General features: G+C 37.9%; 1 protein-coding gene across 5 annotated transcripts; it reads left to right on the forward strand.

Annotated features, from left to right (window-relative positions):
- Nucleotides 1–1,319: 1,319 nt before the first annotated feature.
- arhgef7a (Rho guanine nucleotide exchange factor (GEF) 7a) lies at nt 1,320–25,750 on the forward strand. 5 transcript variants are annotated; one of them, XM_046845130.1, is made up of 22 exons: nt 1,320–2,025; nt 6,672–6,755; nt 12,420–12,504; nt 12,815–12,948; nt 13,912–14,113; nt 14,242–14,330; nt 16,789–16,883; nt 16,995–17,090; nt 17,559–17,681; nt 17,775–17,913; nt 17,998–18,057; nt 20,266–20,412; nt 21,092–21,178; nt 21,291–21,369; nt 21,487–21,626; nt 22,243–22,464; nt 22,885–22,978; nt 23,058–23,147; nt 23,501–23,671; nt 25,252–25,351; nt 25,461–25,515; nt 25,604–25,750. In XM_046845130.1, the coding sequence occupies exons 1-22, from the start codon at nt 1,861–1,863 to the stop codon at nt 25,724–25,726; spliced, it is 2,580 nt and encodes an 859-aa protein (XP_046701086.1). In that variant the 5' UTR covers nt 1,320–1,860; the 3' UTR covers nt 25,727–25,750. The 5 variants fall into 5 exon arrangements, with proteins under 5 accessions (XP_046701086.1, XP_046701082.1, XP_046701083.1 ...); XM_046845126.1 differs by lacking the exon at nt 23,501–23,671 and having other exon boundaries at nt 1,321–2,025; nt 13,912–14,119; XM_046845127.1 differs by lacking the exon at nt 23,501–23,671 and having other exon boundaries at nt 1,322–2,025.
- Nucleotides 25,751–26,245: the final 495 nt, after the last annotated feature.

Consider the following 26,245-nt stretch of genomic DNA (forward strand, 5'->3'; position numbering starts at 1 on the left):
TAAAAAAATGCAAAAGAGATAAAGAGAGAACTGAAAAGAGAAAAAAAAGGGAGTGAGGGGGCAAAATGAGGGATTTACACGTTTTAGATATGAGACTTGAGGAGTGAAGCTCATTTGAATGCAAAGTGGATTTGCCGGGTGACACAACCACACCAGAGAGATTGCATTGTGTTAGCAAGGCGTTTGTGTTTAATGATGTCTGACGGTTTGTTTATGTCACATCTTAACATAATATCTTGAGTTATGGCGTTATTATGTCTCCTACACATGAGGCTGCAGGAGTGTGATGCATGCATACTGCATTGCCATAAATCAATAAAGAACATCTAGTGATAAAAAAAATCAATAACAATGCCCACAACAAACCTCTCAATGTCTTAAACATTAACACACATACACAATACACCCCAACACACACACACACACACACACACACACATGCTCATTGCAGAGATATAGATTCTCAAATATAACCAAAGCACATTCCAGCATTCATCACTGGCACTGTAATATTGCAGTAGTATTACATGTAAATAGTCTGACAGTCAAATGGTAAAATAAAGATATGGTGTCTGGTGATAAATATCGGAGGCAAACACAATGTTAGAAGATACAATGATGTATATATATGGTATACAATAAATATAAAAGGGAATATGTAGTAAATATACTAGGAGGAAGTCTTTGAAGAAGCTGCCTTGGTTACAACTCCTGCTGATTGACCTGTGGGATCCTGGTTATTCCCATGACAAGCTTGCTATTCTGCGCTCCCAACCACAGGAGTGCAAGCTCTCTCATCCTAACACTCCAGAGAATCCTGAACCTCTACTAGTATCCATGGTGACCCAATGGGAATTAAGATTCCTCCAGGTATCTTGGCAGGTGATGCCATAGAGAATGCATGCTCTCTTTTGTATCTACATCAGTCATGTAATTTATGGATGTATTGAATATGTAGACTATGTAATATTTGAAACAGTAAATGAAACAGTAAATATTCAAAAAATGAATTTTTTTAACTCACATGGTTCTAACAATTCAAAGATATTTTCATTAATATTACTAAAATAACTTGTTTTCGATATCTTAACTTGAAAAGTGTTTAAATGATTAGTGCAGACTCAGTAACAAAAACGATAGTAGTAATTAATAATCATTACCTCTTGTTTAGGTTATTTAGCTTAATGGAAAGTATATATTTTTACGCTGTCGCTTATTTTGTAGGTTAGATAGCGCCTCCCTGAGGTCACCTAGTGAAATAGCGGTGAAAAAAAAAGAAAAAAGGAAAGAAAAGAAATGGAGCCTATAGAATATGTTCTTGTAGGAGGAGCGAGGTTGGGATTTTGATAACACCATGCGCAGGGCACATTAGGTGTGGAATAGCCTTATAATTTTTTTTCTCAGGACCTTAATGGGTTTGACGATATCTACATTACAGCAGAATTTGCAATAGATTACTTTGTTATATCTATGTAAATTCGTGTAAAAACCCAGTAAATGAACAAGCAAATTATGTGAAGGCATAGGTGCTGACACGCACGCACACACACACACACACACACACACACACACACACAGTCAGTGATGTCATTTGGCAGAAGAAAGGTAAAGAAGCAGACGAAGCAGGTGGAGAGCAGTGTCTGCCTGCTAAAAGCGTTTTGACAGTCCCATCGTTGATGATATTTCGAGAAGCTCTTCAGCGCTCTGAAGGACAGACATCCTACGCGATGCGCCACATTCAGACGGGCGGCTGCACGGAAAATGGTGACGCTTAACGCAACGGCCGGCTGCTAACCATTCCTTTAATTATATTCCCTTCATAATAACGCCTGGGGACAAGGATATTCGAGACGTTGGATCATGAATCCGGCAGAGCAGACGGTTACATGGCTCATAACGCTCGGGGTTATGGAGTCCCCGAAGAAGAGCGTATCAGACCCGGCCGCGTTTCTGCAGTGCGCGCTGAAGGACGGAGTCGTGCTTTGCAGGCTGATCGAGCGCCTGCGCCCCGGTATCACCGAGCAAGTAAGCGCCGGGATGCCCGTTAATTATCACTCTTTCTATACAATCGTATTGTGTTTCTTTTTACACTCCGCAAAAACACACTGACTTGCGTGTGTGCCTGTTTTATAAGCCATTTCGATAAGATGATAAGCGCAGTACGTTTCTTACATCCAGATGGCACCTGAATCCTGCGGACGCGTTAAAGCAAATTGCGCTCCAGTCTTATTTCTACAGGCCTGCGCGTTTACCTTTATATTCTTGTTATGTAGTAAAACAGGCCTGTGTGCATTATGTTGCGATGTAGGTCATCTGTGAAAGGTAAAAAAAAAATTGGCACGAACAAACCTAGTCAATACGATCACATTTTGTTCTAGAAAGACGTGTGCGCTACGACTGGTGATAGTCAGGCTAGGCCATGTCTGTTGATCTTCAATATTAGTCCACATTTTAAGAATAGACTGTTATTGACAATGTCAGTGTTCAATAGATTAAGAGCTAGACTATAACAGCATACAAAACGTTGAATATTACCGGCGTCAATTTGCTGTTCATAGCTGTAAATGTCACAGGTGGACTATTAAAAACCGCTGTGCTATTTCAAGTATTTTGCAGGTGGTTTATGAGCACATTATAGTGATCTGACACCTTGTTCATTTTTCATCCTGCCTGTATAACACACATTTAGACAAAGCCATGCACGAGTACAGCGTGATGACTGCAATGGGCTAGAGGACATACTGTAGACTTCTCTTTTCTTTTAGAGAGAAAAAAAACACCTCTCCTTGTGTTTTTAAAGGGTATGGCTTTCTACTTCCGAGCCCACTCAGACAGGGAAACTACACAAAACATTCAAGGATTCATGGACAATCACATGTAACACTTAAATTGTTACATTTATAGATTACAGATAAAACAACATCATTTAGCTATAGGTGTGCAAACATTTTGACCATTAAGCAAGGGTTAAAATAAAGATAAAATATTTTGTAAAAGTGTCAAATGCTTTCGCTGAGACATTGACAAAATGTTGCTAAAATCATTAAATAATTTTCTCAAAATGTTACACTGCAAAATGGGAATACCCTGATCCTATACTAAGAATTGTAATCAGGTTGGTATGTACCGAAATGCAGAATTGATCTTGGACTATATATGTCATATTTTCTGATTCGATCCATTGGTGTATTTTATTCACATAAGATTTCTTCAAATCTTTTGTAAAGCCGTCCTGTGGCTTCTGATAATAATCTTACAGTATGCAAAGATAAGGTTCTTAGGAGCCAGTTAACACCCTGAAGTCTAGCAATGATGGATGACATTATCTGTCTTTTGAACAAAAGGCATGATGTGTGGGTCTGTTTGTTTTTAACTGTGGGATTGCACATCTGTCTAGAGACCAAACTTCATAGGTAAAATTAGGGACCCACCATTATTTCAATAATATTTTGTCAATGACTAGATCTAATGTTGTTGCACCTGCCTTGCCTTTCTAACAACAAACCCATTTATTAAAACAAATACTTGCAAATAATCACAAAGGGTTTGAAGGCAGAGACCAATGATGGAGACGAGATCCGTTTAAGTGAGCAGCAGAGGGTAAAGGGGGCGCTTGTGAGCACCTTTTGAAATCTATAATGGGAAATGGGACACCTCACTTCCGCAATTATTACGTCTGTAAGGCTGAAAGGATGGTATTAAAGAGAGGACTTATATTCAAGATACACATTTTATTATACAGTTGGCCATTTAATTAGATCCTATTTTATTATTTATTTTTTGGAATTGTGGACATGTAAGACAGAAATATGCCTATTCTAATTGCTGTAAAGTTAATAGAATAGACTGTCATGGACTTCCAAACTGACACCACACATCTGGTGTTTTTGTCTAAAGCTTTAGGAAATTAGTTGCTCTGTCATAAATGACAGTCATCGTGACTGACAGTCGTGTGGTTGCCATTAACCTGCTAATAACCTTACAAAATGGAATAAAAAAGCATACAAATAGATGTCCTTGTTTTAAATGTTGTGAACAGGTTTACAGTGCTAAACGATTTTTTAGTTATAATAACAGGAAAAAAGGAAAATGGGTCCCATTCCACACCTTGTTATAAACAAGCACAGCCATTTGAGTGTACTTTTTTGTAATAATTTATAATTGGAATATAACTGGAATCTTGTGAATGTATGATGTCAGAGCTTGTAGGTAACCTTTGGAAAATGACATGCTTCATGTTTGACATCGCTTAACAGCACACCTCAGCAAAGATAAAACTATAATGGATTGAAATTAGGTGTCACCCAGATGATGATGGGGTCCGTTTTGAGTCTGGATTCTTCAAGGTTTCTTCTTACCACCAGGGAGTTTTTTCTTGCCACAGTCGCCACTGGCTTGCTCATTATGAATAAACTTATAGGCTACAAACAAAATTAATTCATATTTTATTACCTATTTATTTCTGTAAAGCTTTTTTTGGGCAGAGGTGGCAAAAGTACACACATCCTTCACTTAAGTAGAAGTACAGATAATGTTTTAAAATACCTGACTATACTTTTTTACTCAAGTTAAATTAAAGAAGTTTGGGCTCTGACATGTACTTAAGCAAAATGTATTTTGTCATATTAATATTAGGGCTGTCAATCGATTAAAATATTTAATCGTGAATAATCGCATTATTGTCATGAGTTAACTCACGATTCACATTTTGATCTGTTCTAAATGTACCTTAAATTAATACTTCCCAAATTTTTAATACTCTATTCAACATGGGCATGGACAAATATTGATGCTTTACGCAATGTATGTTTATTATTTGTAAAACAAACTCAACATAGAGCATTAAGACAAAATATTATTGTAAATGTTTTAAAGTAAATATTATCAGGACACCAAACGGAACCTTTGCTATGTTTCCACACGGACGGTTAATGAGGTGATACCGGAGGACCTGTACCTCTTATAACTTTAATATGGTTTACATGATCAGAGAATATTTGTATTCGATGTAAAATGCGATGTAGAAATGCTTTCTATACATATATTTATTATGTCTGTGAGGCAAGTATTCACTGAGATTTAAGTTGTTTTATTTGTGTGTCTGTGAAGAGAGATGACAAAGACAGCAGAAACAAAAGCACAGCGTTTTGTTGTTATTATGAGTGTGTACGAATAAAAGTAGACCCTCTAAAGATTCAAATGATGATTGCTCTTATCTATACAATCAAAAAAGTCTAAAGAATATAGTAGAAAATAGTTTTGGCATTACCTGATCATCATCATCTTTTATCTGCTTGTGTTCTATATTGTGGTTGTTCAGCCTGGACACATGCACACTGGTTTTATTAATGTGCAATTAATGTTCATTTCTATTTGACCATTTTTTTTCAAAATATAAATAAATAAATATAAAAAACACGGCGGCGCGTTTGTAGACCTCGGAGGGTAAATTGTCGGATTTGTGCTTCATGGTGGATTTTGGTGCTGATTTGAGACTTGGTGCATCAGTATGTATAACAAATGTTTACTGATTAAATTTTTTTTTTCCTGTTGAGTTTATTTGTTTATCATATCTAAATAAAGAACGAACGTCGTTAATAAACGTGTGTTGTGCTAAAGCTTTTAGTTTCGCCTCTTTTATATTTATATATTTTTTTATATTTTGAATAAAAATGGTCAAATAGAAATGCGTGCTGCATTAATCGCGCGTTAATAAATAATATGGTGCCGTCAAAATTAATTTGCATTTTGACACAATATAAAACAAAAGCAGAGAAAAGATAATGATGATCAGGAATGTCTCTGTTCTGAGTCAGGTTTACATCACTGACTCCCTCTGTCTCATCCACGTTAACCCCATACTTCTTATTGCTTTCTGTCTTGCTCACGGTTTGCTTCGTGAACTAGTCAACATCTGTGGTGTGTAAGAGCCAGGAAATGATACACCACTGAATTGAAAAAGCTGCTCAATGACAGGAAACAGGTTGATGGGCTGAAACGGTGCGAGAAGACAAAATATTGACGTTTCACCAAATCGCAAATAAACTAAAGTAATGAGCCTGTTTTGAAAATGTAAATATTAGAAGTACAGATATTTGTGTAAAAGCTTAATAAGTGAATAATAGTTGTCCGAAAAATAAATAGTAAAGTAGAATACTGATACAAAAGAAAAGCTACTTAAGTACAGTATCAAAGTATTTGTACTTCATTACTTCCCACCTCTGGTTTTGGGACAATGTTCAATGAATTGAATTGAACAACTGATTGATCTTTTTCTAAACAAAAACTCATTCTCAAAACTATTAATGGTTTGTTGTTAGCCTTGTAAACCTACATGCATTTCTGTATGAATTTTGGCAATGAAATATGCTTCAGCAAACTAAACCAGGTTGAATCAGAGCGCTCTTTTTTATTTTCCCCGCCTGATAACCCATGGACGGGTCTTCTTGGTTCCACGCTTCAACGTCACTTCCGTTTCCCCTCCCCTCACTTCCTAGAGTGGGTATTTATTTGAGGTAAGCGCTGGACGCGCAGGAGTCAGCTCATCCCGGGACACTCATGAGGAATAATAGAGTATCGGAAGCGCATTTCGCTCCAGATTTTACACAACCTAAGAGGGAGAAAGTCGCGCTCCGGGCTCACTCTTCTTGCTCTATTCTTTTTTTCTCCAGGTGTTTCAGGAGCCCAAGAACGACAGCGAATGTCTGAGCAACATAAAGGAGTTTTTGAAAGGTTGCGCCGCGTTTCGGGTCGAGGTGAGTTGATTTAGATTTTCATTTGTGCAACAATAACAGCCACATATCAGGATTGTCAGATTTGAGATGGTGTAACGGCAAACGTTATGAATAGCAGCATGTTACTGTAGAAAAAAAAACAAACAATTAACAAAGGAGTCTGGAGGTCGGAGGCTGACAGTAGGAGGCACAGCCATAAGCTGAGCGCCAAAGACATGGCTTTGTTGCTCTAAAGATTCAGTATGTATGTAATTTAATTCTGTCAAATAGTTAAAATATTGTGCATTTGGTCTTTACAATACTGATGATGCTACTGTGGATCGTTCTAAGGTTGATATCATGTAGATATTTCATCTGCTTTGTGCTCACTGAGATCCTATGTTTCAAATGTTCTCATATCAGTTACAAAAAATGTTACTCATCTCAGCCTTCACAACACAAATTGCTCACTGGGTGATCACTGTTTCATAAAACCACATTCAATCATTTTGCATCATGCTAATCAATTTTACCTGCATGCATATTTCAGCAATAAATCACTAAACACTGCCCAGAATCAGGCAAAAACAACAACAACAACGCTCTACATTGCTGCAGTTTTTACTCTGGAAGACATCCATTGTTTCATTTGGTATAATGAATTCTAGTTAAATGTCTGCCAGGTGAAACTGTTGTTTGTGGGATATATGTGCCTATATATTTCATTAAGCCAGAGTACAAAGGGCCAGATTGCATCGTGCTGAATTATGCGCATTTATTACAGAGCCAGATGGGTTCCGATGTAGCCTATATACTTGAGTGTGTGTGTTGAAAGAAGATGGGGTTTAGTCCATCACTGCCTCATCTCTTAACTGTGTAATGACCGAAAAATAGCAGTGTAAATGTTTAATGACACTATTTTTGGCTTGCTTTCAAATTGCTCCTTGAGGAGCACATGTTTTACAATTTGGCCACAAATCAAGATGCAACCAAATTTTCAATGTTTATCATTTATTTCTTTGGTGAGTACCTGGTGCATTTTTAAACATGCACTATGCAGGATACGGGAGGATTCTCAAATGCATGTTGAGTGCTGACAAGTTGCAGTGTCCTGGCATTGCATAAGGGCAGCTGGGCCATGTATACACAAGCCCCTCTTTGTCCATGTTGAACGCTGTTTTTGAGAATCTAGTGTGTTCGGCTCTGCATCATTGCTGTCGTGTGTTTTGGGGAAAAAAAAACTCATCTTCTGTTTTCATACCTTGCTAGGTTGTTTGCTATACTCCAGATTTGTCTGAGTGTATATGTAGCATTAATCACACATTATAATCAAATGAACCAAATAGTTTGTACGGTGGGGCTGTCGGACAATTTGGACAATTCTACATACTTGCTGGTCACTTCAACCTCTCTTTGATTATATTGCGATGTGTGTTGACGTTTTTTGTTTTTAATGCTTTATTAAACAAAGTACATTATCTTGTAGGGTTGTCTAAACATCAGTGCGACTATCAGACAATGTAAGATTTGTATAGATTTGGCATCATTTCCAGAAAACAAACTGTTTTTGAGTTTGGAATTGATCTGAACAAGGTCAAGACTTCAGCAAGGTCAAAAGTCTGATTGGGCTACACTGTTTAGGAATCCAGACATCCATTGTAAGAAAAGTTCCTCTTGTTCTTTTTCCTCATCTGTTTGTATGATAAATACTTTACATTACTTTCCTTTTTTTGTTTGTATACATGATGAAGCTTTTTGAGCTAAACCTTTTGTTTGAATTGACAAACTATTCTTTTAAGATTAGCCTGATACATATCAGAATAAATATACATGTAGCTTTAGTAAGTGAGTAGGGCTGAAGACCAGCTTCCTTTGTGGAGCTGAAATTGATCTAAATGAACAATTTTGAAATAAGCCTGGTTTATGAAGTTACCTTGCTTTTTGACATAATCAGTTTATTCAACAGAGCATTAGATGAAGAACACTAGATGAAGAAAAACACATCTTTGTAGGTCTGTGCTTCTGTCCAATTGTAGTAGTTATGTATTAATGCAGTTATACAGTGCATCCGGAAAGTGTTTTTTTTTTTTTTCCGATTTTGTCATGTTACAGCTTCATTCCAAAAATCCTTTTTTTTTTTTTTTTTAATTCTACAAACAACCCCCCCATAATGACAATATGAAAGACGTATTTTTAAAATTTTGCAAACTTATAAAAAAACAAACAAAAAGAAATCACATATACATAAGTATTCACAGCCTCTTGCACTTATTACAGCCTGAAGTCTTTGAGTGTGATGCTACAAGCTTGGCAATTTTTGGGCAGGTTCTTCCATTCTTTTGTGCAGAACCTCTCAAGCCCCATCAGGTTGGATGATGTGCGTTGGTGCACAGCCACTTTCAGATTTCTCCAGATAATTTTTTATCGAGTTCAAGTCTGGGCTCTGGCCGGGCCACTCAAGCACATTCAGAGTCTTCCTGTATCCACACTTTTGTTATCTTGGCTGTGTGCTTAGGGTTGTTGTCCTGTTGGAAGATGAACAGTCGCCCCAGTCTGAGGTCCAGAGTGCTCTGAAGCAGGTTTCTATCAAGGATGTCTTTGTACATTGCTGCATTCATCTTTCGCTCAATCCTGACTAGTCTCCTAGTTCCTGCAGCTGAAAAACATCCCCACAGCATGATGCTGCCACCACCATGCTTTACTGTAGGGATGGTATTGACCAGGTGATCAGTGGTGCCTAGTTTCCTCCAGACATGATGCTTTCTGTTCAGGCCAAAAAGTTCAATCTTTGTTTCTCATGGTCTGGAAAAAGCGGCTTCCATCTGGTCACTATACCATACAGGCCGAATTGGTTGAGTGTTGCAGAGATGGTTGTTCTTCTGGAAGGTTTTTCTCTCTCTATAGAGAAATGCTGGAGCTTTTTCAGAGTGACCATTGGGTTCTTGGTCACCTCCCTGGCTATGGCCCTTCTCCTGCAATCGATGTGTTTGGCCAGGTGGCCTTTTCTAGGAAAAGTCCTGGTGGTGAAAAAATTCTCCCATTTAAGGATGATGGAGGCCATTGTGCTCATTGAAACCTTAAATGCTGCAGAAATTTTTCTGTACCTTGATACAATTGTGTCTTGAAGGTCTACAGACAATTCTTTGGACTTCATGGCTTGGTTTGTGCTCTGACATGCACTGTTAACTGTGGGACCTCATATATGTCCAATCAACTGAATTTACCACAGGTGGACTCCAATCAAGTTGTAGAAGCATCTCAAGGATGATCAGTGGAAACAGGAAGCTCAATTTTGGGTGTCACGACAAAGGCTGTGAATACTTATGTGAATTATTATTATTATTATTTTTTCTTTTTAATTAATTTGCAACAACTTCAAACAAACTTCTTTTACATTGTCATTATTGGGTATTGGAATTTTTAAGAAAATAATGAATTAAATACAATCGGAATAAGGCTATAACAAATAAAATGTGGAAATACTTTCCGGATGCACTGTGTTTTTAATTTCACAAAGATTGCAAAACATTTAGTCCGCAATACCTCTATGAAATAATTTTTTTTTGTTTGTTTTAATATGAAACACTGTATTGGTTACCACAGTCAAAAGGGACAAATATAAAATGATTAAAATAGTGATTGTGTTGAAATTGTAGCTGTTTCACAAGGCATTGCTTTTCTCAGATGAGATGTGCTCTTTGCTGAAATTATTTACCTCACTTTGCTTATGCTTTTGCCCAAGTTTGGTTCTATCTTTAGGACCAACATTTTAAAAGTAAATTCAAGGACTAGTCTGACCACAGGAAGTTCATTGCTCTTCATAACTAGATTAGAGGAAAACAATGCATGTACACATCAGAAGATCCTCACAATATTAATCAATCAGAGGAGCTTGCAGACATTGGGCTGTATGGTGATTTTACTACCCCTCATAGTCTAGGCATTGCTTTTCACTTCATTAGATAACAGTACAGAAGGGCTTACATTAATATTATACGCTAGGAGATTTGATTCCTTATTCCCAGCATTAGAAAGTTAAGCAGAATGATGGATGATGTGGGTAAAGGCAAAAATGTAGCTGCACCATCTAGAGTGATCTGACTGAGAACAAGACAACGACTAAACTCTTCATTTCCCATCAAAGCTTGCTGCAAATTAATTTGTTTTGCTCAATTACACTTTACAGCTTCCAGAGCCTAAAGGTACGGATTGTAGTTCACCCTGAATTGCTCATCCATTATCCATTTACCCATCCGCTCCTCAATTAATCAATCTTCAGTAATTATTTTTTCTGGGTCCTGGTCACATTGGAGAATATCCACAGAATACACTGTGCTTTAATGTACAATGTTTTTTATTTATTTATATTTTTTTACTGTTGATCAACAGTTGGGGTTGAATGAGGTTCCCTGGTGGTCTAGTGGTTAGGATGCGGCGCGCTCACCGCTGCGGCCCGGGTTCGATCCCCGGTCAGGGAACCAACCCCAGCCATTAGGGTTGCACAAGCCAGTGCACTCTCGGTGCCGGTCCCAAGCCCGGATAAATGGGGAGGGTTGCGTTAGGAAGGGCATCCAGCGTAAAAACATGTGGATGATCCGCTTTTCCCCCTATTGTTATTTTTGTGTAAAAGTCGTCAAAAACATAAAAAAATAACAGTGAATGGCTGGAATACATTTCTGTAAACGAATTGACATTTTTAGCCCTTAACAGTAAAACTTATGTAAATAGGGAACAGGAGAGATGATGTTACCTCACAGCCACAGTCAAACATGGAGCAGGGAAGGTGGAGACTTAATCCGGGTGTGAGGAATATCGGTCCAACATGGCTACCATTCCATAATTCAGTGCCACACAATTACATCTGGCCTGCGGCTAATCAGACCCAACTTATCATACAACATACCAATGACCTTAAGTACATGTTCATGCATGTACATGCACTGTTGGCATTATTTAGAGTAAAGAGTCTGCTGGATTGTTATCTATTGCGGATGGTCTGCTCCGTCACTGGACCTAAATCCTATTGAACTGCTCTGGGATGAACTGGAATGCAGTGTCAGAAAGAAATGCAACATTTTACAAATGGCAAGTTTTACAATAGGCATAGCAAAGTATTTTGGCTGAATGTTAAGAGAAACTACCGTAACTGTCTGGATGCCAAGAGTGCTGTTATTCATTCTAAGAGATGATTTTTCAAAGAAAATAAAGTTTATAATCTGTACCTTTTTATATGTGTGTGTTTGGTCAAAGTAAACCTCCATACAGACACAATTACCTGGTTCATTGCATATAAACAAAAGGAACATGCATGTGTCTTTTTAAAAAAGATAAAAGACTGGGTGTTTGCCACGCAGTGTATGTGTACATGAATATATGTAAAAAAAAAAAAAAAAGAATAATAATAAAAAAAAAAATGGATGAATAACACATTATACTCTAGTAGTCTAGATGGGATCATATAAAAAAGCATGTATAATGTTTTCTAGATTGTGAAAAGAAATAAATTGTTGAATTTGGAAAATGTTGAAAAGTTGAAAGGCACTATTGTTGACAAGGTGTGGGTCGGAAATAAATCTACATTTCTGACCTGCTGGTTAAACATATTGTTTTCTATTAATTTTTTTATAATTATTAAAGGTTATATATGCACAATATAAATGTAGTCTAGATAGTTTCTGATTCACATCTGTTTTTCTGTCTCTGTAGCCATTTGAAACAAGTGACCTGCTGCAAGGCCAGAACTTAAGTAAAGTTCTTACCACATTGGTGGCTCTCAACAAAGTAACTGCAGGTGGGTTTCATACATTACTGTAGTCTATGCAAGCAGTGTTCATGAATGTTTAAACTGTTAAAAGTGATTTGTGACATGGCAAGTTGTTGAGGATGGTTTTAACTTGATGGCTGGTTAACATGCCAGATATCAATATCTATTATGATTAAAACACACAATTTTCCTTTATTTAAATATTTGCCTCTTCTCATCATCCCTATTAATTATAACATGCCTCTGTACCACTGTTAGAAATGTTGTATGTCATGTTCTACTGACCAGCCTTGGCTATTCTTCGACATAATTTTTTTGTTTGCTTGTTCTGAACCAGATATTGGCATTGGCAGTGATTCTGTATGCACCCGTCATTCTACCGCTCATCGCATCAAGTCTTTTGAATCTCTGGTTTCACAGACCTCACTGAGCCGGTCATCCAAACTTCTCCATAACCAGTTCCGAAGCCTGGTGGGTAGTGGGAGGCTGGATAATGACTCACATTTGTCAAGTACCAAACTAGCAAATCTGATCATAAAACAAGTTCACAAACAGGCACTTTCTTTGCTTATCCTTTTCTTATTTATCAGTTTTCCCGTTGGCACACCCAGCCTATATAAAGGTGTTTGAAAGTGCTCTCGATTAATGCAAGTTTGAATCACAATGATACCACAGCCATCTATGGCCGGGAGGCAACAGGGCTATATTTGGCCATGTTCATGAGTCAGAGATCAGATTTAACTCATACCAATTATCTGTGTCTTTGGGCTCAATTATGTGGAAGAAGGTAGATGGTACTTTCCCTCAAGTGCCCTCAATTGCCCTGTTACTCAAAATGAGCCGTTGTTTGAAAAACATGTAAGTGGGAGCACATGCTCGTTTTCAATCTCCCTGGTTGGTAGCATGCTTTTCATTAGTGAAGAGCAAATCATTAGGTAGGACGACTTTCTCTCAGATTTAGAGATATTTTGATATCATTTTTCATTGTGAAGAACTTTCTATTTGTTAACTTAAAAAAATATTGTTTAGTGAGAAAAGAGAATATTATACATTGTATAATGACACAAAAAATTTTATTAACTTACCAGCAGCATGTGTGAAGGAGAATAGAACCTATAATTATTTTAAATGCATAGGCTTCATAAACAGAATTAAAATGTAAAATTAAATCTTGATACAGATTATAGCCCATACCATATTCCAAAAACTGTATGGTTCCTATGTAACTGATTAATAAGTTCTGCTCTGTTGAAATTAACAGCTAATTGATTCTAAAGTGCACTAACAACTTATACTAGATAAATATTTGTATTTTAAAAGAGCCAGAAGTACCATTTTAGTGTAAGGTTTAGCATGGTCAATTTGTTGTAATTAGCAACGTAGCAGTTACTGCCTGCAACATTTGTCTGCATTCTGTCATCTTTCTTGTTTTAGGATATGACCGAGAATAGTAACAGCCAGTTGTTGGTGAAAGCTCGCTTCAACTTCCAGCAGACCAATGAGGATGAGCTCTCCTTCACCAAGGGTGACCTCATCACAGTCACCCGCACGGAAGAGGGCGGATGGTGGGAGGGCAACCTCAATGGAAAGACTGGCTGGTTTCCAAGCAACTATGTCAGAGAGGTCAAAGGTTGTGGCAAGTGTTAGTTATGTTAAATAAACATAATTCTGTTGAAAGCAATTATTTTAAACTCTTATTTGTGTTGATACTGTAGGGACTCATATTTGTGTGCAAGTCTGAATTTTTCTTTTTCTTGGTCACAGACAAACAAGTTTCCCCCAAATCTGGAACTCTTAAAAGCCCACCTAAAGGTTTTGACACCACTGCCCTTAGCAAAACCTACTACAACCTGGTGAGAATTTTTAGCTATTTATTTACAATTCTTTAAATCTTTTTATTTCCATTTTACTAGCATTTATAACACAGTGACTAATAAAACTACTATTCATGTTGGTGAAGTAAATTTTGTGAAATGTCATTACTGGCCACTTGTAATGGTGAAGTTTCAGTTGCCCAAGGGATATGAACATTATGTAAGCTTGTCCTGGTTCTGTCAGACTCCTTTCTTTTCCTTTGACATTTTAATGTTCATTTCTGCTTCTTGTTAGTCCGGGAGGGGAAAAGGAACAATCTCTATATTAAATATAAGTGCTGAAATAGATTATAAATGGAGCTTCATCAGCGTATGCCCATTTACGTATTCATTCTGTCCTCTTGAACAAAAGCACATCTCACATCATTTTTGGTTTTTTGATGTAATTACAAGTAAAGCTAAAGACAAATTATCTCTTCAATTGTGAGGAAACCAGAGTTAAACCCCATTTTTGTAGCTATGCAAACCATGTTCAACATGGTTCTACTACAGCTCATACATTAGCTGTTTGTTGAAAAAACTGATAGTTCGTGAGAAGCCGCAAGTGGCTCGAAAGTTAGGAGTAACATTTAAAACGGTTTGTACTGATAAATTATATAATGTTTTAAAATGTTTTATTAGTGTTATTCGTTTAATGTAGAAAAAAAAAATTTATGACCAGCAATTTTTGTTGAGTTTACGGTACAGTACATGTACAATTCCACAATATGTAGTATCTCACAAAAATTAGATACGCCCCTCGCATTGCAGCAAACCGTTTTATTAAATTTTCTCAAGGGACAATACTACAGAAATGAAACTTGGATATATTTGCGAGTAGTTAATGTGCAGATTGTGCAACATGCAGCCATTATTGTTTAAATAATGTCCTATTCATCATGTTCATGTTTTTGTCTGCTTGACTGGACCATACCAAGTTGTGTATCTTGTATTTAAACAGTTAAAATGTAGTGCTTTGAGTTCAATTCTCTTATACTGTATACTAAAATGTTTGCTGAAATGTAAGGGGTGTACTCACTTTTGTGACACACACACACAGTGGGTACTGAATGTATTTAGACCCCCTTACATATTTCACCCTTTGTTATATCCTAAGATTTTAGACCCTTTGCTCAGTATTTAGTAGAAGCACCCTTTTGATCTAATACAGCCATGAGTCTTTTTGGGAAAGATGCAAGTTTTTCACACCTGGATTTGGGGGATCCTCTAAATGTTGATGGACAGCCATTTTTAGGTCTCTCCAGAGATGTTCAGGCTCTGTCAGGGCCATTCAGGGCAAGTCAGGGCTCTGGCTGGGCCATTCAAGAACAGTCATGGAGTTGTCGTGAAGCCACTCCTTCATTATTTTAGCTGTGTGCTTAGGGTCATTGTCTTGTTGGAAGGTAAACTTTCGGCCCAGTCTGAGGTCCAGAGCACTCTGGAGAAGATTTTCGTCCAGGATATCCCTGTACTTGGCCGCATTCATCTTTCCCTCGATTGCAACCAGTCATCCTGTCCCTGCAGCTGAAAAACACCCCCACAGCATGATTCTGCCACCACCATGCTTCACTGTTGGGACTGTATTGGACAGGTGATGAGCAGTGCCTGGTTTTCTCCACACATACCGCTTAGAATTAAGGCCAAAAAGTTCTATCGTGGTCTCATCAGACCAGAGAATCTTATTTCTCACCATCTTGGAGTCCTTCAGGTTTTTTTTCGGGCTTTCATGTGTCTTGCACTGAGGAGAGGCTTCCGTCGGGCCACTCTGCCATAAAGCCCCGACTTGTGGAGGGCTGCAGTGATGGTTGACTTTCTACAACTTTCTCCCATCTCCCGACTGCATCTCTGGAGCTCAGCCACAGTGATCTTTGGGTTCGTCTTTACCTCTCTCACCAAGGCTCTTCTACCCCAATAGCTCAGTTTGACCGGACGGCCAGCTCTAGGAAGGGTTCTGGTCATCCCAAACATCTTCCATTTGAGGATTATGGAGGCCACTATGCTTCTAGGAACCTTAAGTGCAGCAGAAATATTTTTGTAACCTTGGCCAGATCTGTGCCTTGCCACAATTCTGTCGCTGAGCTCTTCAGGCAGTTTCTTTGACCTCATGATTCTCATTTGCTCTGACATGCATTGTGATCTGTAAGGTCTTATATAGACAGGTGTGTGGCTTTCCTAATCAAGTCCAATCAGTATAATCAAACACAGCTGGACTCAAATGAAGGTGTAGAACCATCTCAAGGATGATCAGAAGAAATGGCTAGCACCTGAGTTAAATATAGGAGTGTCGTGTGTGTGTGTGTGTGTGTGTGTGTGTGTGTGTGTGTGTGTGTGTGTGTGTGTGTGTGTGTGTTAGTTTTAGAAGCAGAAAACTGTTTCCTGGCTATTAAAAAAAAATAGCCGTATGTATTACAATAGTAGGTTCAGATCCGTTTAACTTGTCTACCATCTCTTTCAACAGGTGCTACAGAACATTTTAGAAACCGAGACCGAGTACTCAAAAGAGCTTCAGAATCTCCTTACTAACTACCTGAGGCCACTTCAGAACACAGAAAAGTAATTATTTGACTTTGATGTCTAAATGGCATCCACCTCACTTCTGCATTTCTTGTTGTGCCTGAATCATTTCTCTTAATAAATATGTATATGTATCTCATTTCATGTTAGACTTAGCTTTTCAGACATCAGTGTCATTTTGGGGAACCTGGAAGAAATCAGCACCTTCCAACAAACTCTTGTGCAGTCACTTGAGGACTGCACTAAGTGAGTACTTTTAATAACTGGCTACTCTGTAAATCAATTATAACCAATACTTTGTCAAACGTAATGATATTTTAACTAATTAAAGATTAGTATATACAGCAGTTTTTGAGAGAATTTGATGTATGTACTCATAATTTATATTTATTTGTAATTTTATTTGTAATAATTGTCATTTTTAAATGTCACGATCTAGCCTTAATTTCTAAAATTAGACCAAATCTATGATGTTTGTGAAAGAGGAGCAGATTTAATTTTAGGAAGTCAAATAATCTCTGTAATATAGAAATGTACAGGTTGTCTTTGTTCACCTATCTAGAGCCAGAATCACTCCTTTTGTTCTTTTACTTATTTTTCTAATACCTGATCATTATTTCTACCTCTGTTTTGGATAAAATCTCAGTTAGAAGAAAGATGTTTAAATGGGGTACTTGTGATTTTAAAAATGTTTCTGACATTTGGCTGTTTCAGACTTCCAGAGCTTCAGCAGAAAGTAGGAGGCTTTTTCTTAAACCTTATGCCCAAAATGAGAGCATTGTATACAGGTTACTGCTCAAACCATCCATCAGCTGTTAACATTCTCACTGACCACAGGTATGCCACTGCACTTTGTCCTACTTTTAAATATTATTAGTCCACTGGATTCTATAAAATAGTGTTCACACTGAGAGTTTACCTGTCTCATAGTGAGGTGCTGGGAGACTTCATGGAGAGTAGAGGAGCAAGTTCACCAGGCATCCTGACTTTGACCACAGGCCTTAGCAAACCTTTCATGAGACTAGACAAATATCCAACTTTACTGAAAGAACTCGAGCGACACATGGAGGTAAGGAAATAACTCTTAGCAATTATATGAATATTAATTATTAACTGAATTTAAGTCATTAAACTGTGCTCATTTTGCTTTTAGGAGGGTCACCCAGATCGAACTGAAATTCAGAAGTGCATGACTACATTCAAGAATCTTTCTGTGAGTTTTATTATTGATATTTTGTTATTATTCATATTAGTAATAATATGATGGATTATTCTGATAGAGTGATGAATTTGAAGCAGGAAGTTGAAGGGATGATGATAAATGTCATCAGTGCTTATTCTCCACTAGTGGATTGTGAGATGGAGAAGAAGGGAAAATTCTGGGGTGAGTTAGATGAAGTGGTGGAGAGTGTAACTAGGACTGAATGATTGGTGATTGGGGCAGACTTCCATGGCCATGTTGGTGAAGGGAACAGAGGTGATGAGGAGGTGATGGGTAGGTATGGCTTTAAGAAGAGGAATATGGAAGGGCAGATGGTGGTAGATTTTGCCAAAAGGATGGAAATAGCAGTGGTGAACCATGGTTCGGATGGTGGTCTGTAGGATAACTTTGTAGGTGAAGAAGAAAAGGAGGAGAGTGAGGACTGAAAGAAGACAAAGATGGTGGAAACAGAATGAGGAAGACTGTAGTGTGAGGTTCAGGGAAGCGGTCAGACAGGGGTTTGGTGGTGATGAAGAGGTGCGGGATGATTGGGCAACTACTGCGGAAGCGATAAGGGGGACAGCTAAAAAGGTACTTGGTGTGAAACCTGGAAATAGAAGTGAAGATAAAGAGACAGGAATGAGGAACTGCAGGAGAGCATAAGGAGAAAGAGGTTGGCAAAACATAATTGAGATCTGCAAAGAAATAAAAAAAAAAATAGGCAGGAGTACAAGGAGATGCAGCAGCAAGTGAAGAGGGATGTGGCAAAAGGCATATGAGGAGCTGTATGAAAAGTTGGACACTAAGGAAGGAGAAAATTATTTGTACCAATTGGCCAGGCAGAGAGACCGAGCTGGAAAGGATGTGCCACAAGTTAGAGCAATAAAGGATTGAGATGGAAATGTGTTGACTAGTGAGGAGAGAGTGTTGAGAAGATGGAGGGAGGCTTTTGAGCAGCTGATGAATGAGGAAAATGAGACAGAGAGAAGGTCGGATGATGTGGCAATGGTGAAGCAGGAAGTGGATAGGATTAGTAAGGAGGAAGTGAGAGCAGCTATTAAGAGGATGAAATGTAGAAAGTCGTTCGGACCAGATGACATACCAGTAGAACCATGGATGTTTAGGAGACATGTCAGTGGAGTTTTTAACCAGGTTGATCAACAAGATTGTGGATTTAGAGAAAGCGTACGACAGGGTGCCGAGAGTGGTTATTGTATGAGTAAGTCAGGTGTGTCAGAAGTATGTGAGGGTGGTGCAGGACATGTATGAGGGCAGTGTGACAGCAGTGAAGTATACAGTAGGAACGACAGACTGGTTTAAGGTGGAGGTTCGATTGCATCAAGTATCGGCTCTGAGCCCTTTCCTGTTTGCAGTGGTGATGTACAGGTTGACGGACGAGTTTAGACAGGAGTCTCTGTAGACTATGATGTTTGCGGATGATATTGTAATTTGTGGTAAGATTAGAGAGCAAGTTGAGAAGAGCCTGGAGAGGTGAAGGTACACGCTGGAGAGAAGGGGAATGAAAGTCAGTAGGAGTAACACAGAGTACATGTGTGGGAATGCGAGGGAGGGCAGTGGAGTGGTGCGGTTGTAAGGAGAAGAGGTGGAGAAGGTGGAGAAGTTTAGGTACCTGGGGTCAACAGTGCAAAGTAATGGAGAGTGTGTTAGAGAAGTTAAGTAAAGCGTGCAGGCAGGGAGGAGTGGGTGGAGAAGAGGGGCAGGAGTGATTTGTGATGGAAGAGTATCTGCAAGAGTAAACGGGAAAGTTTATAGGACTGTGGTGAGATGTGCGTGTCTAGAGTTTAAGAGGTACAGTGCATGTAGGAAGTTTTGGCGACAAAGAGAGAGGGGCCCGATTGAGATGGTTTGGACATGTGCAGAGAAGGGGTATATCGGTAGGAGAATGCTGAGGATGGATCCACCAGGAAGGAGAAAAAGAGGAAGACCAAGGAGGAGGTGGATTTATGGATGTGGTAAAGGAAGACATGCAGGTAGTTAGTTTGAAAGAGGCAGATGTAGAGGACAGGGGGGTATGGAGACGGATGATCCGCTGTGGTGACCCCTAATGGGAGCAGTCGAAAGAAGTAATATGATGAATCACATTTATTTGCAGGGTCTAGTTATTTACTTACTTGCTGTGACACATGTCCCATGTCATATTGCAATGGTGGATTGTTTCTGTGGCAACCATTTTTGCACCTTATGTTTCCATGGCTACAGGCCCAGTGTCAAGAGGTGCGGAAACGGAAGGAGCTGGAGCTACAAATTCTCACTGAATCTATTCGTTTGTGGGAGGGTGAAGACATCAAGACTTTTGGCACTGTGATCTACATGAGCCAGGCCATGGTACAGAACCAAGGCTGTGAGGTGAGGCCTTAAAGCATTCATTTTGGTCCCATTTTCAAAATGGGAACTCTTTGTGTTTTTAGGCATTTCCTTAGTAAACTGTTGTATAAAAGCAACATCACTCGCAATTATGCTGTTATACTGAATATCAACAGTTACGCTTTTACGTGGTTTGGTGTGGTTGTGGTGGGAAAACTTTTGTTTGCATAGAATTGGCTTTTGTACCATTGTGTTGTGAAATTTCCAGATTACCCAGTTTGATGTTTAAACCAGTCCGTCTGGCACCAACAACAATTCCATGGTTAAAGTCATCACAATTGTGATTTTGTTATTCACATTGTGTGATGTTTCATGTAAACATTAACTGAAGCTCTAGACCTGTGTCTGCATAATTTTATGCACTTGTGCTGCTGCAACATGGTAGGCTGATTAAAGAACTGAAAAATAAGCAGGTGATGTAATAAAGTGAACTTAATAGTGTAGAATATTATCTTGCATTGAGAAAAATCATTTTTTTTATTTATTTATTTTTTATTATTTTTTTGTATCATATCATTGTTCACTGAAATTTACCTCTAACAGTAACTGACACATTAGTCAGTACAGTGTCATCACTATTCATGCAGTTGTGAGCATATGTATGCTTCATATGTGACCGGATTGCTCAAAGTAACTTTTTTGGCACTTGTATGTTTCTCAGGAAAGCAATGAACGTTACCTCATGCTTTTCCCTCATGTTCTGGTTATCCTCTCGGCCAGCCCAAGGATGAGTGGCTTCATCTACCAGGTAGGACTATGTCTCCACTGCTATGTCTTACTTAATAAGCAGAATGAAGGTGTTTAGCTCCATTTCCTCGCCTAATACTAGACAGTAAAGTTGTCCACTCTGTTTTTCACAGGGCAAGCTGCCTTTGAGTGGAATGACAGTAACTCATTTAGAGGACTGCGAAAGCCACAAAAATGCTTTTGAGCTATCAGGTAAAAAGGCAGCTGCAATTTTTATAATTTATTTGAAAACAGACAGTACAGAGGTGAATGCATTGGGTGTTTTTTTTTGTTTTGTTTTTTCTCTGTGTGTGTGGTCTATCTTTGTAGGTTGCATGTTTGAGAGGTTGCAGGTCATCTGTTTTAATAAACATGATCAACAGGATTGGTTGGAGCACCTGAATCGCCAGACTAAACACACCACCATGACTGCCCCAAGCTTAAAACCACTCGCAGTCCCTTGCCACACGGTGAGTTTTTGATTACACGACTTAAATTGGCTTTGTCTAGCTATCAGCAAATCAAGGCTGAAGTAACTACAAATTTCTATATATTTTCAAATATGATTTGCATTATTAATACAGAAGTCCTCAGTTTCGATATATGGGAAAAAGTTTTGAATTCAGGTTTTTATTAACAATCTGGCAGATGTAACCAGATTTTGGGCTACATTATCCTGGTACTTTGCCACTTGCCAGTTTGTTTGTGGTCTTGTTTTTTTACCAAACAGGATTGTCTTGTGTTTGCACTAAATGCTTGCACACATACTTTATGAAGTGTCCTAGTTAATTTTGTGTTTTTGTATTACCTTGTTATTTTATATAGTTAGCTGAAATGACTTTGAAAGCTGACTTGAATTGTGTGCATGTCTTGTTCCCTATAACACAATTCAGTACTTGATGACGCTACGGTGAATTTTACAAAATTGGCCATGAGCAAAGGGCCACATCAATAATATGATACAAGTATGATGAGACAAACTCTCACTGTACAACAATACAGCTTTAGTTTGCCCCTTTAAACAAAAAAAACCCTAACAGCTCTTTCTCTCTCTGTCGCTGTCTGTATCTCTCTCTCCTACAATAGCTCCCATCCCACCCTCTAACTCCATCCAGACATGCAGAGAGCAGAGGCCTCACTGTTGCTCCTGCCTACCACACGCTCCCTCATTCCTCTTCTCATGGCGCTCCACACAGCACTGTAATGTGGGGACCTCTGGAACCTCCTAAAACCCAGAAACCTTGGAGTCTTAGTTGCCTAAGGCCAGCACCCCCACTTAGACCATCCGCTGCTCTCTGCTATAAAGAGGTGTGTGTGTGTGTGTGTGTGTGTGTGTGTGTGTGTGTGTGTGTGTGCGCAACATCTTCCCTGTTGATTACGTTGTGTGACTAGTGACAGGCATACTACTTTTTACATACTACTATTTTTTCAGGTGGTCATATGTCCATTTATATGCATTGAGCACCACAATATAAAGTCTTTAATGTACTTCAATGATAACTTAAAAAACTTGTATATGAAATTATATATGGACATGGCTAGTTTTGAAGGAGTTTATAGTGAGTGCAAGACAGCATTCCTTAAATAATTATTATTTTTATATTGAAAAATGTGCTTTAAAACTCCTGTGCAACTGAAGTGTAGACTGTCGCTTGTATTTATTATACTGACTCATCTGACTCATCTTTCTCATTCATCCCGATCATCTCAATCCTGGCACTGCTCCAGGATCTCAGTAAAAGCCCCAAAAGTATGAAGAAGCTGCTGCCCAAGCGGAAACCAGAAAGGAAGCCCTCTGATGAGGAGTTTGCACTGAGAAAAAGTAAGTTCATGGATTTGTTAGTACATCTGTTGAGAGTTATGATGTGACACAAATGTAAGTACGCTGTAACTCTCAACAGGTACTGTAGCACTGGAAGAGGATGCTCAGATCCTGAAAGTGATAGAGGCTTACTGTACAAGTGCCAAAACCAGACAGACTCTCAACTCAAGTAAGATTATGTCCATCATAGGACTAAGGCTACATAGCGCTTTGTCTCTTTGATGTTAACACTCTTGGAACTCTGTTAACAATATTCTCTTTTTCTCTTTTCTATTCACTCCTTTTGACATCATTTATTTATTCATTCTTAATCCCACTCGCTCTTTTTTCTATCCACTTTTGTTAACATTCACGTTACCATTTTTCTGTTTCCATTGCTTCACTTTTGTTATTTTTTTTATTTTTTTTTTTAAACCTTTTTATCCATATGTTTTTTGCCATCCCGTTTATTGGGTTTTTCGGAAAATCTCCCATTCTTCATTCATATGATTGGACTGTGCTCCCCTGCTATGGCCATATCAGCATGGCAGGGCACTGATCTCATGCATAACCATGTGCTGGATCAGTCGAGCATGGAGTGTATGGGCCGCCGCAGCAGCATCTCTCGGCCTGAAGGCAGCTCGGACCTTTCAGAGGACTCGGACTATGACAGTATATGGACGGCTCATTCTTACAGGATGGGGCCGGTTTCCCGTAAGAGCTGCAGCTCCTACATCTCCCACCAGAACTAAACTCCCTCACATGTACTGTTTAACTTCATTCACTTTAGTTTTATTTATTTTATTTATTTTAATGTTTATTTATTTATTTTTTATTTATTATGTCTTTTCACTTGCCTGTGTTAAACCTCACTCCTTGTCCTCTTTGTGCACTTATCTAAATTGGTCCTTGTTGCCTTGACACCTTTTTTGCCTATTATTTTGATGTCCACTCATGTGATGGGTGGAAATATGCCTTTCTCAGTTTCGACCTAGTATTTCATCTGTAAGATTAACGAAGGACATACGTTTGTGGATGAGTTTCCCTGCTAGAAATTATAAGATCTCACATCTTTGTAAATATTTTAGTATTGTCATTTTTTTTTAATGTGAAGTATTATGGTTTACCTAAGGGAAGCATTGGACACAAGAATTCCAGCTTTTTTTTTTTTTTTCAGGATGCTAGACGATAGAAGAGTTGAAAACAAAATACTTTGTTAAAAAAACAGGAAAATCACAAGTTGCTACTATGGACAGTATTAGTTGATGTACCACTGTTTTTATTTATGTATTTATTTTTGACTTGTACAGTACATGCATTTTTTTTTTTTTGTTACATGTATTCTCATAATAATGTCTACATATGGTATGATTGTTTGCCAAAATATGCTGAAATGTAATGTCTCATCAAACATTTGTTTGATTTTAAACCAGGTTTGTGGTTCTTTGTTACTCATTTAAAGCTCTGTGAGTACCTGTAGTGTTTTAAGATAAACTTTTTTCTGTTATGTATGATTTTTTTTGTTTTATCAGACAAAAAGAGAAATACATATTGCCAGTTAGAAAAGTACTTAAAACAAAGAATAAGAATATAACTCTTTCATGTTGTGTGGTAATCCTTGTGACCAAGTTCTCTGCTGTGGTAAAACAAAAAAATAGACAAGAAATTCTAAACAATTGCTGCCCTTTTGTCTGTTGTACTGTGCTGGTATTCTGATTCCCTGTACAACTCAGAAGTCAGTGATGTTTATGTGGTTCAGATATAAAATATAATTGTCCATTTATATATATATATATATATATATATATATATATATATATATATATATATATATATATATATATATATATATATATATATATATATATAATTAATTATATAATATTATATAGTACATACATGCAGTATATACATACAGATTTCAGTATGACGGAGCAGTTACTGTAATATACATTTTCAATAAATATTGGCTTTCTTAGACTTTTGTCAATATTTTTGTCCTTTCTCTGGAATTTTTTTTTTTCTTGGACTATGTTATTTCAGTGCCTTTTACTTATCTAAACGTATTTTTTATTGGTGGAAACGTGGAAATTTGATGAAGATATGTCTTTCATAATGCTCTTGGAATGTCTTGACATTTCCTCTCTGCATGACTAACCTGTCTTCGCACTGTTCTTTTAGCCTGATGCTTTCACTGCTTCAGAGCACGTGTGCCTATTTAACTATTCTCACCATTCAGTCCTTCACATAGAGATATGTGAAAACCAAACTGCAGGACTTTTCTTTTGGAACAGGACCGAGGAGAGACACTGCTCCAGCTCTGATATTACCTGCAGAGGAGAAGAGAATTGTGGAGGAGATCAAAAGCAATGGAAAGACTGTCCTGGAAGAGAAGTAAGAATACATGTGTTGCTATATAAAATAATTTTCACAGACTAATTATATTTGTGTATAGAAAATTCTATTCATTACCATAAATAAATAACTAAATTGACTTTTACAGGAGTCTTGTAGATGTTGTTTATTCTCTAAGAGATGAAATTCAGGTGCTTAAGCAGGTGCGTGTGAACTATTTATTTATTTATATTTTTGATAGTTACCTTTTTTTACAGCTTGATGTGGTCATGTGATTTAATTCATCAACAGGACAGTAAGAAAATGAAACGAACTCTGGAAGAGGAGCACCGAGCTCATAAAGATCTGGAGAGAATTGTACGTAAAGTTCTAAAGAATATGAACGACCCATCTTGGGATGAGACCAATTTGTGAAATAAATTTTAAGTGTCTTCCAACTATGGTAGCACTTGTAGGGATTTTAAATGTTCCCATGAATGTGGAACCAAATTTCTTATAAGTATTCAGGGTGTCCCAAAAGTCACCAAACAAAGGTCAAACTAACTTTTTAACACAATTTCTTCCAAAACTTTCTATTCTTTATGTTTTGAAAATATAGTTGCGTTTTGCAAGTGTTCATTCCACCTATATAGCCTCCCTATTAACACTTATGGCTCATTATCTTGCAATTTCTGCAGTCTCTGACATGGATTAATGCATCTGCATGTCAAAGGATGAACATAGCATGGCTAGATGTTTGTCAACACTTGACCATCACACTTGTATGATCTTTTTAAATGGCTTCCCAATTTATTTCCACTTTTTAGTAATACCTCCACCATTCTGAGAAGACTTTCCACTAGATTTTAGAGTGTGGCTGTAAGGGTTTGCCCATTCAGTCACAGAACTGTTCATCGCTTTAAATTTTAATCCAAAATCCATATTCTCTTCTAA

This window comes from Silurus meridionalis, chromosome 3 (genome assembly GCF_014805685.1).
Source record: "Silurus meridionalis isolate SWU-2019-XX chromosome 3, ASM1480568v1, whole genome shotgun sequence".
NCBI classification, from domain to species: domain Eukaryota; kingdom Metazoa; phylum Chordata; class Actinopteri; order Siluriformes; family Siluridae; genus Silurus; species Silurus meridionalis.

Bases quoted from the DNA above. Each gene is read 5' to 3' on its own strand.
- arhgef7a (XM_046845130.1), top strand. From the start codon at position 1,861: ATGAATCCGGCAGAGCAGACGGTTACATGGCTCATAACGCTCGGGGTT. The intron at 17,682-17,774 runs GTATGCCACTGC...CCTGTCTCATAG, and splicing joins AACATTCTCACTGACCACAG to TGAGGTGCTGGGAGACTTCA. The intron at 23,148-23,500 runs GTAAGATTATGT...TGGCCATATCAG, and splicing joins CAGACAGACTCTCAACTCAA to CATGGCAGGGCACTGATCTC.